Source organism: Rissa tridactyla, chromosome 3 (genome assembly GCF_028500815.1).
Source record: "Rissa tridactyla isolate bRisTri1 chromosome 3, bRisTri1.patW.cur.20221130, whole genome shotgun sequence".
NCBI lineage: Eukaryota > Metazoa > Chordata > Aves > Charadriiformes > Laridae > Rissa > Rissa tridactyla.
The window spans coordinates 3,028,531-3,042,048 of record NC_071468.1 but is presented as its reverse complement, the minus strand read 5'-3'; the positions used below and the strand labels follow the sequence as shown (position 1 = coordinate 3,042,048).

The following is a 13,518-nucleotide window of genomic DNA, read 5'->3' as shown; positions in this document are numbered from 1 at the left end:
GTGGTTATAATAAGTGGCAAGAAACACGCAGCATTACTTTGGAATTCAAGGACATTAGTGAGAAAACTCAAGCACTATAGTTGGGGGGTGTGTGCGTGTGTGTGTCTGATGAGCGTCATTAAAACTGATTGAGGACTTAGAGTAACTATTGCATTTCTGCTTTTTTCAAGAACAGGGCTCTAATGTCAATCTCTTAAACACCATTCTAAAAAATATTACTCCGCAATTTAGGTGACATACAAGTCTTAACGTATGGATTTTTGTATCTTAGAGATGTTGAACTCAACATCTGTAACGGCACTTTACAAAGCACACCCCAGTATTTACCCAAAAGGGCCATAAAGAACAGTAGGAAGGTTCAACTGCTAAAAAGGGGTGGATGGTAAAGGGATAATGAAACAAAGTCACTTCTGAACAACAGATTTCCAAAACCACAAAAAAAAAAAAATTTAAAAAGTCACTAAACCCCAGGCCATTCTCACCTTTGAGTCAACAAATTACTGAATGGAGCTTCAGAGGGAGTAAAATATACCTAGGGTTGCTAAGAAGTTACGTTGTTGCTACAGACATTGAAGAAATTAAGAGTATTTGCCAAAACAAATCTCTCTCAAATCATGGTTTTTAAACTGGGCACTAAGCATCCTGGCGAAACATTCACTTTCCAAGGGGAAGCCGTAACTGCTGCTAGCAGTTCTTAGTCATGTAACCATTCCCCGTTGGATCCAGGGTGACTTTTTGCATAAGGTAAAGCTCAGCTTTACATTATTTCAGGACCAGACCAATATTTGTAAATCTGCAGGTGTTTTGAGCGGTCACAAGACAAACTTTTGCTTTCAAGAAGCCACTAATACAGAGGGAGAACTCGGTGAAAAAAAAAAAAAATGGACTCACATTGATTTTCTTCTAAATTGTGGGAAAATTGTAGAATAGCTTTTATGCCAAAAACAGTATTTGCTGTAACAGCAAGACTACTTCAAACTGCAGATTTTTACATTTGCCTAAAAATGATAAATTTTGCCCTTTGGGCTCCTCTCTTGTTCAGCCCCTTGCCTACCACACTCAGGTTTAATGTGAATGACCCGTGCACCGGCTTTTCCCCGTTCACTGCTAGGTGTTTACTTTCCACGTGGGGAAACACAGATGATGAGAGGCTACATTTCATCATCGATCTCCTTTCTCACAATAAGGCTTTCCACTAAACAGCACATCCACTTCTGTGAGGCCACCTCCTTTATCCACCAGAAACATTAACTACTAATGAATTTCTTTTCTCAACACAGTTTCATGTTAAAAGCATGGGAAAACTGCATTTTCATTACTTTTACAGCGGGGCCACTGCATGCCAGCACCGGAGACTAGCAGCCAGGAATGATTACAACCTGGGGAAATGTTTCCCAAAGAGCACGCGAGCGACACGTGCCCCACCAGCTCCGCAGGCCTACCCATGCCACGGCTAATGCCACGGACACTATGTTGGCTACAGAAAGCCGGGAAACGCACCCGGTCGCTCAGCGAGGGCCTGTCCCAGAGGGTCCACCGCCTCAGTGGGCTGCGGGCGAGGAGGGCTGGAGGTGCTGCTGGACGCCTCGCTCTGCATTTGACCAGGTTACCTGCAGGTGAGAGGCGAAACCTGGCCACGGGGCTTTTACCAGCCCGGGCGCTGGTGGCTGGCGAGGCACGGCACGGGTCCCGGCTAAATCGCTCCTCGACGGCGGGGCGAGGGAGCGCTTGAGGAGAGGCCACCACTGATCGTTTCATCGATCTCTCACGGGGATTAGATACGGATTAGAAACCTCCGCAGCGGCCCCCGCCCAGCCGCGCATTAGGGAGACTTTCCTGCTCTTTAGCCTCGCAAAAGAAAAGCTATCTGCGGGAGCGCTTCACGCCGAGCCGCTCTGTTTTAGCGGAGGAAGTAAATAAAACGGGAGCCTCCCGTCGGACGGAGAGGGGAGGAGGAGAAGAGAAGCTGGCAGAGCAAGCGCCCCACAGCCGAAAGCCCGGAGCCGGGGCGCTGGAAGCACACCCGGCTGCAAGCAGACACCCGCCGCACCGAAGGAGCCCCGCGCTACCGGCGGCCGGGGAGGAATCCGCCCCGACGCTCCTCCTCCGGCCCTCCCCTTTCCCCTCCGCTCCCTCAGCCCCGTCCCGCGGCCGCGGGCGGCCCCCCACCCCCGGTCCCCTACGCCCCTACCTTCGTGGTGGAAGCTGCGGACGGTGTTGGCGCGGCTGGCGGCCCTCTCCAGCGGGTAGCCCAGGGCCGGCGGCTGCCCCAGCTGCTGGCCCGCGTGCAGGCGGTAGAGGTCCAGCATGTAGGGGGGGATGACGACGTCCTTGCCGGGGCTGGGCCGCCGCTTCAGCCCGAACATGTGGAGCAGGCGCAGCTCGAACTCGCTGAGGAGGTCCTCGGGGCGCTGCGCGGCCGAGGCGGCGCGGCCCGCCTCGCTGAAGCGCCGCCGGCCCACCTCCGGCATGAGGCCGGCCGCGCCGCCCAGCAGCACCTGGCAGAGCAGCAGCGCCAGGAGGGAGCGGGTGGCGGCGACCATGATCAACCTGCGCGGAGGAGGAGGAGGAGGCGATGGGAGCCAGTCAGCGCGGACACCGCGCCGGGGGAGCGCGCCGCGGGGGGAAGGGGAGGAGGGGGGGGGCGGGCGGGGACGGCCCGCAGGTGGGTCCCACCCCGGCGCCCGGCCTGGCCCCCGCGGCGGGGCGAGGCGCGGACCATGGCGAGCGGCCCGGCCGGGCGGAGGAGCCCCCCGTCGGGCCGCTTCAGGTGCCGGGCGGCTGCGGCGGAGCGAGGCACGATAAAAAAAAAAGAAATAAAAATTCCCCGTGGCAGGAGATCAAAGGGAGGGGACGGGACGGGGCGGGGGAGCGGAGCGGGGCGATCCGCAACAAAGGAGCGCGGAGGTGAAGGGGAGGAGGGGGCGGCCGGGGGGCACCGCCGGGGCCGGGCCGCAGGTGTGCGGCCGGGGCCCCCCGGGAGCGCTCCGGCAGCGGGAGAGGGAAGGGGCGGCTGCCCGGCCGACGCGCAAAGCGACCTCCCGTCCCCACCCCCGCGCGTCCCTGTCCACCCCCCAAACACCCCGCCGAGCCGCTCCGCGGCGGCCCGGGACCGGCACCGCTTCCCCCGCGGCGGGGCAGCGGCTTTCCCCCAACGGAGGGCTGCTCTCCCCTCGGCGGAGTGGAAGAAGGGGAAAGGAGGAAAAAAACATACAAATCGTGCTACGTCCTTAGCCAAACCCACAGGATATTCTTCTCCCCCGTGAAACTCCGCGCTGGATTATTATTATTATAATAATTGTTATGATTAGCGTCCCGTCCCCCCTCTCTCTTCCAGAGCGCTAGCACCTCCGCCGTGGCCCACGGAGTCATCCTGCGGAGAAGGCTCTCAGCGGATCTGCGACCGCCGGGGTTGTACCTGTGTGCAGCGGCGGGGGTTGTGTCTGCAGGAGGGTGTTCTGCTCTCGGGGTGTTTTTCCCGCATCACTTGGTGTTACTCCAAACTTCGCTGCTGCTCCTCTACAGCTGCCGAGCAGAAAATAGAAGTTCCCCGAAGTACAGTCCGCCTCAGAAACATACTTTTAGCAGCTGGTTGAGGAGGCTCTTAGAAGGCAAGTCCCGGCCGGGGAAGAGCTTCTCCCTTTTCAAAAATGTCCTTTGCATCACCCGCATCAGACAGACGGACATTTACCGAGACTCCCGCAGCGACATGAAGACGAAGCTTGACTTTTCTCCGCTCCCTTAAAAAAAAAGAAAAAAAAAAAAAAAAAAAAAAAAAAGGAGGAGGGAGGAGAAAAATAAAAAGGAAGGGGAAAAAAAAAATAATAAAAAAAATGGGTGGGGAGTAGGCTGCTCAAGTCCCGCGTGGAGCTAAAGGACAGCACCGGCTGTCCCTCCCGCACCGCACCGTGGCCGGGGGTGACCGGACCGGTGGCCGGTGGTACCGCCGCCGCCGGGGCTTTTTGTCGCCGGGCGATGTCACGACCCCGGAGGCTCGCTGGCCCTCGCCAATCACAGCCGCCCTGTGGGAGCGGGTTGCGGCCCCGCACGGCTTTTAAAGGAGACGCCGCCTCCCTCCCTCCGTTCCTTCCCTCCCTCCTCCCTCGCCCGCCCCGGGACGAGGGATGGGGCCGGCGGCCCGGCCCCGCCGTCCCGCTCCGGGCGGCCGTGCCCCGCCGTCGTACGACGGCGGGGCACGGCCGCCCGGAGCGGGACGGCGGGGCCGGAGCGAACAATGACCGCGTTGTCCGGTCCCCCGAGCTCTCTACCACCACAAATCGCATTAAACGCCGTGCCCCGGGCCGCTGAGGTGTGAAGGTCACGTAAGGTATCGGGAGAATCCCGGTGCTTTCGAAGCAGTTTAAAAATATACATATATATATATATTTATGTCGCTACCGGCCCAAACCCCGTTTTTTTTTCCTCCTTTTCCTCGCCGAAAGACGAGCGCTGAGGCTCGGGGGGAGTCTCCCCCCGGAGGGGGCATCCCGCTTGCGGGCTCAGTCCGGCGGAGGGTTCGCCGCGTTGTTTTGCGTTTTGTGGGTTTTTTTTTTTTTTTCAGGGGTTTTGTTGTGCCTTTTTTTTTTTTTTTTTTTTTTTTTTTTTTTTTTTTTTAAGATGTGGCTGCCCTCCAGTGGTGGAAATGCGGCGGATCTCCGGCAAACCCCATGGCTAAACCGCCCGGCACCTGCCCCGGCTGCCCCCGCCGCCGCTCCCCCCGGGGGGCTGCAGTATCCACAGCTCCCCCCCGCCTACGGGCAGGGAGGGGGACAGGGGTGAAGAACACAAGGCCTGTTCTCAGCGGGACCGGGCTCCCAACCCGAGCTACGTCCCTTTGCTCTTAATCTCTTAATCCCGATAGGATTTAGTAACCCGTGGGTAGGGGCGCATCCTTCGCCCCGTCTCGTTTGCCTGCTTGGGCTCTGCGGCAGGGCCTGGCCTTTCTTGCAGAGGTACGCGATACCCAGCAATTTAGGGTCCTCATCAAAGCCGAAGCCATCGGCACGCCGTCATTAGCCGGGGTCCCGGTGTTAGTCCAGGCTCCCTCCTGGCAAGGCGAGCGTTCCATGCTGCACCTCCTCTTCCCAGTACCTCTCAGGGGCTTCATTTGCAAAAGACACAGACAGCCTTTGACACCTTGAATTACTGCGGAGGAGGATTTAAAGCAATAACAACTGAGACAGCTCCATTACCAGCTCCTCCTTTGGGAGCGGCCTTTTCCCTCCATTTTACAACTTTTCGGCATCGGAAAACCGCCGATTTGAGGTAGGAATTCGGCACATTTGGGCTGGAATAATTCCTCCCATGGACCCTCATCTCTTGACTTTCCTGTCACATTAGAGTGACTTCAGCTATACCCGTGAAACGTGGCTGCAGGAGTGAGGTGCTCACACGGGGAGTTACCTACCAGCCTAACAAACCACCTTCGAACGACACCAGCGTAATTAAAGAGCTGGTAAAGCTCCTTCATACCAACAGCTCCCAACACTTGTTAACCTGATTTTCGCTCGCTGCTGCACGTATGGCCACAGGCGGGAGAGGTGACATGGAACGAGGTGAAATCCTTCAAAAGTTTAGTTACTTTTCCGTTGCATTCCAGCGCAGATAATGTTTAATTTTATGACTTCCTGCAAGTCTTTAGCATGAACTGAAAAGTGTGTGCAGTGTGACTTCAGGGTATGCCAATTATGTAAATCAGCACTAAAATAACAATGGCAACGTAGTTTACACATCACTGACATTAAATGAGCACTTCAACTTCTAATTGCCATTCCAGTTCAATCTGTAGTGGGTCATGCCAGGAAAAAGTCATTTCTTGCCTCAACACTTACTCCCTGTGCCTGGAGCATAGGCTGTACTGTATGCCCAGCTTCGCGTTATCTCCAGGAGCTTTCTATATTAGGATGATGAGCCTTGTGAGGCAGAAACGTGTTTGTGGTTGTTCTGAAGGCCTGCATACGCTCTGATCTGATATCAAGGGGGTCTTGTAGCTTTGTCCCTCTCTGATATTAAGTACAAATAGGCTCCCAGAGTCTTCTGTTCTCTTGGCCATAAAAGACAACATTTCCCCTTCTGGTTTGTCATCTCTCAGTCTATTTAGATCAGGAGCTGCTGGGGCAGTGACTGCCTTCCCATCTGTTTCCATGAGGTCCCAAAGGATAACACCGAAGCACTTCTAACATGTTCCCCAACTGCACCGGCACCTGCACCAGAACCTCAGCTGTGCCCCAGCACCTTCCCCACGCCGCCTGTCCCACGTGGAGATCTCTCACCAGGGGGATCCAGCTTCCTTTCAGCCAGCGCCCTGGGGAATATGGGGAATAAGGCCCTCAAAGTGTCGTCCGTGAAGGTCCAGTTATGGTTCATGCCTCGTCAGCATGACAACCAAGTACCACTGCAGAGCCCACTGCCTTTGAATACTGCACTCAGGGCAGCTCCCGCTGCATCTCTAGCATCCACACACCTGATGTCAGAGCCTGAGAAGCATCTTTATCATGACAGAGAGCATCAGAGACAGATGTGTTCAAGCACAACCAATGCAGCACTTGGTCTGTGGAGCGCAAACACGCCAGGACGAGCCCACCTGGACTTCCAGCTCCCCACACGAGCCTTTGCAGCAAACATAACACCCTTGTCTCCTTCCCAGCCCTACAGCGGTGCAGCCATGCACCTGAGATAAAGAAACCCCAGCTCAACCAGTCGCCTCTCCTGCTGCTGCAGTTCCTCACAAGCTCTGTGCCAGTGAGGAGCTGGGCGGAACATCAGCTGAAGATGCAGCCCCATCGCGGTGGGCTCCCACAATGTCATTTCATTTCACAGTTACTTTTCAGCTCAGGCTTGCTCTTCAGCTAAACTCCTGCCAGAGAGAGAAACCAGCATTTACATGAAAAGATCTGGAGGGTTTTAGGAAACCTGACCGTGCATATTTGTTAATCTCCTTTGTGAAACTTCATTTCCCTGCTCCTGAATGTTGTATAGTTGATTGGACTTATTAATTTCTTTCTTCTTTCCTGTGTGCACACGCTTTTTCTTTTTTTTTTGGTTTAGTGTTGTTTTGGAGAGGTGTTGAGCCAGTAAATACTCCACTAACGGCACCTGCTGCTAAGGTTTCAGATCCAGGTGTTCCTTTCCAGGACCCAAACACAGTTGATCGATCTCAACTTTAGGTATTATTGGGTTTTCTTACTAAAATGACAGAAAAGTGTCCAAATAAAGACAGGTTTTACAACACAGTGAGAGTCCTTTTTCAAGACCAGAGGGGGAAAGAAGAAAATCTTTTTCCCCCTTAGCATCTTACAAATACAACACCAAATCTCATTTATATACTGCCACTGTGTAGTGTCTTTTTTTCCAGCCTGGTTAAACTGGGACCATCATTGTTGACGGCTACGCACAGAAGGCTTCAACTGGAAGGCGTAGGTGAGAAATGCTGACCAGGGTCTCTGACCATAACTTGTAATCCTTAACAAAATGACCTAATTTCTGGTCTCATTAGAGACGCAGGTCTGCAGAAACACTTGCATTGCTCTATGCACGTTGACAGTCAACAGTTTTACTACTGACTGCAGCAGACCAGTTGGACCAACGCTGAGCACTTTTGAAAATTTCCAGTTTGGACTGCTGTCCTCCGGATATGATAAGTATGTGAGATGTGAAATATTAATAGTAGTGAGCTTTTTTATAAATTTTGCACTTTTTAGTGAATAAACCTCTTGATAAAAATCTGTGCTGAAGTATGAAACATATACATAGTACAGCATCAAATGCTGGAGGGGCGACTTCTAAAAATGAGTTAAGATGTGTTAGTGATGTTGAGGTTTTGGCTTCCTAACGGGTGGAGATTATCTGAAAGCTTTTCTGTTCCTGAACTGTGCTTCCTGTTGGCATCTGTGTGAATAAGATGTGTGGCCATTCTTTAAAATATTACTTCATACTGTTTTCTGAAGACATATTTGTCTTTTGGTGGTTTGTCTTCTAACATCTATCAATTGTCTCTGCTGCGCAGCCTGTCTCCTGTTCCATGAAGGATGGATTCTCACCCGAGAAGATAATTTACAAGATGGTGATTTGTTTTTGAAGAGAGGAAAGGCAGTTTATTCAGAAAAGTCTATTTCTTTCTCATTCACCTTTGCTGAAATCTGGCAGTTCTTCAAAGCTGTTGCTCTGCTTCACAGTGAGTCTCAATTTCATTCATCAAATCTCAGTTTTCCTTCCATCATAGTGGCAGGGAAATTGGAATTTACCAGGAAATACAATGCAGACCCAGTATTCTCTACATTTCCAGTATGTCTCCGTTGCTACTGAACGATAACAGTTGCTCCTAACAATGTGACATCTGCAAATATAGGCTGCAGTAATCAGTTCACATGGCTGTGCAACTTCTATACTGTAGGACAAATTCCTAAAATTTGTAATCCAATTGCGGGGGAAAGAGGAAAAAGGGAGGTTAACTTGATAACCTTTTTTTTACTGTTTCCCTCTTGATGCTACAAACTTCCAAATTTCAAAATCCAGTATTTGACCGGTGGCTTTTATCATTGAGAGCTGAAAAAAATGCTGTACTGCTTCTGTACAGCCTGGAGAACAACAAAGCCATCACTGGACAGATTCCTCAGCACCGCCACCATTTATGTACCTTTAATTACATGCAATATGAATAGTCACAGACTGTCAGACCAGGGAGAGTCAGTAGACAGTGAACTGGCTACGATTCAGGAAACCTCATTTCTCTTCCCTGCGCTGGAAGTGTCCTTTTTCTTCCCTTTGTGCCTCAGTTTTCCCACCTTGGTTGGAAACAGGGATGATTATGTCTGACCCCACTTCTAAGTCCCCGCAGGACCTTCACGTAAACGCGCTAAGAGTTAGGCACTGCTATTGTCTGGGGCTAAATGCTAGGTTAATGCCAACAGCAATCTTAAATATCTGGAATCCCAGGGCTCAATCTTGCCTTAAAGAGAGCGGCAGAATTCCTACGGGGTTTGGTGGTACAGGCTCACACGTTTAAGTGAGGAAGAGGCAGGGATGCCGACTATTCTGGTCAGAAGATTCGGAGCAAAGAGGGATTTTTTAATTATGTAAGTCTTGTTAGTGAGACAATGAGGTGAGGGTGTTCCCCCACATAAAAGAGAAATGGCTGCGTCATAGATGGTCCACTTCAGGAGCTTACAATTTCATCACTGCAGAGATATTGACGTCAAGTAAAATGGAGGATAATATAAAGTTACGCATATTGCCTTAAGAAGTGCATATTTTAGCAGTGAAACTGGATAATGTTTTGCAATTAAAATAAAATAAAGGCAAGCGTGACGTTCTGTTTAAGCAGATTGTCTGTATGAAGGCTTTATTGTAGCTGCAGATTTAGGGCATATGAAAAGGTTTTCTGTGCTCTGTTGCAGGATGAAAAACATTGCATCATCAGGCATTCTTGTTCTCTAACACTTCTTTGCCAGTGTGCCTTTGATAATTAATGCTTGCAATTTTATTTTCTGGTGTAAAGTCATGTTTTCTCAGGTCATTATCATTCCAATTTTTAAATATCCTCTTAAAACTAGACAGAACTACGGAAAGTAATAGTAAAGCTTTGTGCCTGCTCTGTGGCATGTGCTCGGCACAAGCGATCAGCTGCTGCACCTGCTTCACACTGGGACTAAAGCTATTTGCAAGTGGCTTTCAATTACGCCCCTTGTTCCCAGCTCTGCCCACTTTCCAGAGAAGCTCTGATGGGCACAGGTCTCCGCTTGGCCACCACCCAGCAACTTTTATTTGGTAGCTTGTTTGTTTGTGTGCTACAAAATTTACTGACTTGTGGGGGGGTGTCTTAGGAGAACAACATCCTTTGACCATTCCCAGTCTCTTGCCTGCTCCAGCGCTCCCTCTGCGGCATTCCAGAAAGCGTGCTCTAAATTGCACAAACTAATTATTAGCGGCACACATTGAACTGCTTCATGGTACCGTTTATCCCTGGAACACCTGTAGCCTCAAAGTCCTAGTACTTTTCCTGTATTCGGCCTCCTCATTCCTCTCCAAGAGGAGGAAAAGAAAGCTGTTTTTCTGAGGTACGCAGGGGCCCAAAGATCTATATAGGTCACACTGAGATTTTCAACGATGCACAATCAGGTTAGACACAGTTTTGGGGTTAAACTCCTCAAACTTCAGTGAGACATTAAGTACTTGGTTCATGTAGGCATTTTTGAAAAGCCCAATATCAAATCTATTACCCAATAGTTTTCTGACGAATTCCCTCAGTTCCTTGTCCATGGTTTTTACTGCAAGCCATAAATCCTAGCAGGGATATGTATCATCTCATTCAAGTATGGAGAAATGCTCTGATCTTGTAAGAGTCTGTCTGTGCGGGAGAGAGAGGGTTTTTCACAACCTTGGTGAGGACAATAAAGACACTGGTTGGGGTATCGACATACAGATTTGTTTCGAAACCGGATCAGTCACCGTAACAGAGGTGGGTGCGCGGTGAATTCCCTCACCTGCTGTGCCACCACCTCCTCCCTTTGGCTTTTCTTCAGACCCCACTGCAAGATGGGTGTTGTACAGCCAATCTGCTTAGTACTTTGGGAAAGCCAGCGCCAACCTTTACATTCCTTAATACCTTTAACCACCTTCCCTCACCACACCTCGGCTTCCTGCGTTTTCCTGAAATTTGCAATGACCTACGTACCCTTCCTTTATGTGCTTGTAAAACTAAGCATGTCCTTCAGCCTGTTCAGGATTAGGCTGAAAAAGCAGTACTGTAAAACGTTCATGATGTGCAGCATCGTCCAGTTACTAATTCCATTATTCCCATCAATTCTGCTTTCGCTAACTGGACCTGTGCAGCTTTGGTGTTGTATTACTGTAGGAGAATTGCCTTTTCTTACATTTTCTGTTTTCTATGCAGTATTCATGTGTATAGACTCAGTAAACATGCACATCCACTTAATGTGGGTATACTAAACATTGAATACATTCCTTTAGTCAGCCATGGAATAAACTCCTTTCAAATATATCAAAATACTAAACAAACAAACAAGCTGGGGAACCATGGAATAAACTCCATTTATTTTGCACCTTTAGCCTTCTCGCTTGCTCTCTCCTCCCCTCTGCACATCCCAAGCCTCGGCATACAGCCCTGACAGCCAGTGGGCTTTGAAAAAGAAAAAGGAACTGCCCCAAAATATCTCCTGCTCCTCTTTGTTGGCCAGAAAACACAGCCAGCATAGAATTGCTACCTCGAATAATTTTGAACAGGCTGAATGGGTTCCATAACTCCTGGTTCAGACACTCACACTGCCTAGGAAGAACCCAGAGGACCTAAAAATTAAGTTTATGAATAAATCCTTGAAGAATCAGGACCACTCTCTCCATACGAGTGGAAAACTGAAATTCCAAGTTGCGCAATCAAATGTGACATTCATTTCTGCAGCTGGTGGGAAAATAGTTTCCTTAGAAAATAAATTTAATAAAAAGTAGACTGCTTTGTATCTATTTTTTCCCTAAGCAACTTCTAAAATGTCAGACATTAATACTAAGGAACCTTGATAGACCAAAAAAATACGCCACTGTAATAGTATGTAAATATTACTTTTTCCTTCCTTCCTTCCTTCCTTCCTTCCTTCCTTCCTTCCTTCCTTCCTTCCTTCCTTCCTCCCTCCCTCCCTCCCTTAAGGCAAAGTGATTTCCCAGCTATCCTGACTGACTGCCATTTGCACCACACTGCCATGTGTGTCCAGGCAGCTGTACACATATTTTACATGCTTGCTTTCATTAGAAATAATGGATTCTAATTTCATTAGAAATACAAAATGCCTCTACACTGGATCATGACGACGGCTTCTATTTGAAATACTCCTCCTGTATTTAACAAGCCTTGTAGGTTCTCAGAATATATATATATACACACACATACATATATATATAATGTAGGTTCTCAGATCACTATATAGAAGAGCTAGGGTAGCTCCTACGCACCGTGTAAGTTAAGCCACAACATTTGGGGAAAGCAGCACTCAGGCCCTGTGCTGGTCTGCTGTTTGGGTATGGATTTCAAGGACTGCACATCTCAGCCGTTTCGCTGCAACGAGCTGTATGTCTGTCTGTGCAGACTCACTACAAGAATTGGTTGCTTTTGCTACAAGCTCCAAAGCGATAACAAAAGGCAGGAATTGAAGACTTCATTGATGGGTTTGGTCTTGCTCTTTATGGGAAGTTGTCCTGGTGCGTTAAGCTGTCTGATTTATCCATTCTGCAGGTAAATGGTGCGTACAAGCTGCCTAAGTAACTCAAACAGAGTTTTGGTATTTTGGCGTGTTGTCAGTGCCAACGCGTTGGGCATCAGCTATTGCAGCCGTTAGCTTTAGGGTCTAAAGTCCATCTCTCTGGCTTTTGATCTGCTCTGTGGCTTTCCCAAAACCCCACGTGGAAAGGAGGCTCCTGAGCTGCCACATGGCGATCATTTAAATTAAACATTTTTAAGCAGAGCAGCAGATTAACAGAAGGAATATCCCCATTGTGTTCAGAGAAGTAGTATTTTTGAATGTCCCTCAAGAGGGGTATAACTGCTCCTGGCAATCCCTGCTACTGACAAAGGGCTTTGTAATACCACTACTTTGATATAAATGATATAATAAAACCAGGAAAGGTTAAACAACCCACCCGAATGAGGAGGCTTTAGAGCTTTTCTCTTATTGTAATACCTCGCATCCTAAAAGCAGGAGAAACCTCGGCATAGGATCCCATCTTAAGGGGGAAAATGAAAGCCCAAGTTAACTGTGGGGAAGCGAATCTCCATCTCACCCTGACTAGGCCAGTGGCCTGTGGCATGGGCATTTGGAAGCTGGCACCTGCAGCTTGGAAGGTTCCAGTCACTGAGCTGGGCTTGCAAAGCCAACACAAGGCAAGGTTTTCAGGCCAGAAACTGGGGTTCAGGGGGCAGAGTGTCTCTAGTTTCTCCCCAGTTTACCAAAATGGCAACTCTTCTTTCACTTGTGTTGAAGGCACTATTTACACCCATTAGGGCATTAACTAGAAATCCAGGTCCAGCAATACCAAGGAGACCTGTCACATCGCTACCTGCATGACAGCTCAAAGACATGACAAAAAAATGTGTCATATTCCTGCTTCCTTCCCTTCCAACAGCACATCACCCCGTGTTACTCCTGGGCCCACTGCATTTCCAGAGAAGCAAAATCCTCTCGTTCCAAAGCCCAGGGCAAAATTCCATGGGAGCAAGCTAGACCCACAGCCCTGTTCGTAGCTCTTCCTCTAAGGCTACGTCTCTACTAGTAAATTAAGTGCGCCTGGGAACATTCCTGGGCACGGAGGCCAGCTGGCATGGAAAAGCCTGCTTCACTGCTCGCTTCCGCACCGGGGTGGCTGCATGCGAACTGCTGCTTGGGGATGGTCCCAGGAATGTTAGAACAAACCACGTCTAGAAACAATTTGGGAGAGAGCTTCTTGGCCTGGCCCAAAAGCATAACCCAGGCGTCCTGACAGTACAACCAGTCACCGGCTTTTGGCTGGGCCCAA

General features: G+C 49.7%; 1 protein-coding gene across 4 annotated transcripts in view; it reads right to left on the bottom strand.

Annotated features, from left to right (window-relative positions):
- Nucleotides 1-3,728, bottom strand: part of BMP2 (bone morphogenetic protein 2) — an 87,813-nt gene extending 84,085 nt beyond the window's left edge. For all 4 annotated transcript variants that reach the window (XM_054195600.1, XM_054195598.1, XM_054195601.1 and 1 more), the window contains exons 1-2: nucleotides 3,419-3,728; nucleotides 2,192-2,550 (exon numbers count right to left, since the gene is read on the bottom strand). In XM_054195600.1, the coding sequence (XP_054051575.1) occupies nucleotides 2,192-2,543 (352 nt within the window). In that variant the 5' untranslated portion in view covers nucleotides 2,544-2,550; nucleotides 3,419-3,728. The remainder of the gene's footprint in view (nucleotides 1-2,191; nucleotides 2,551-3,418) is intronic.
- Between the last annotated feature and the right edge of the window lie 9,790 nt (nucleotides 3,729-13,518).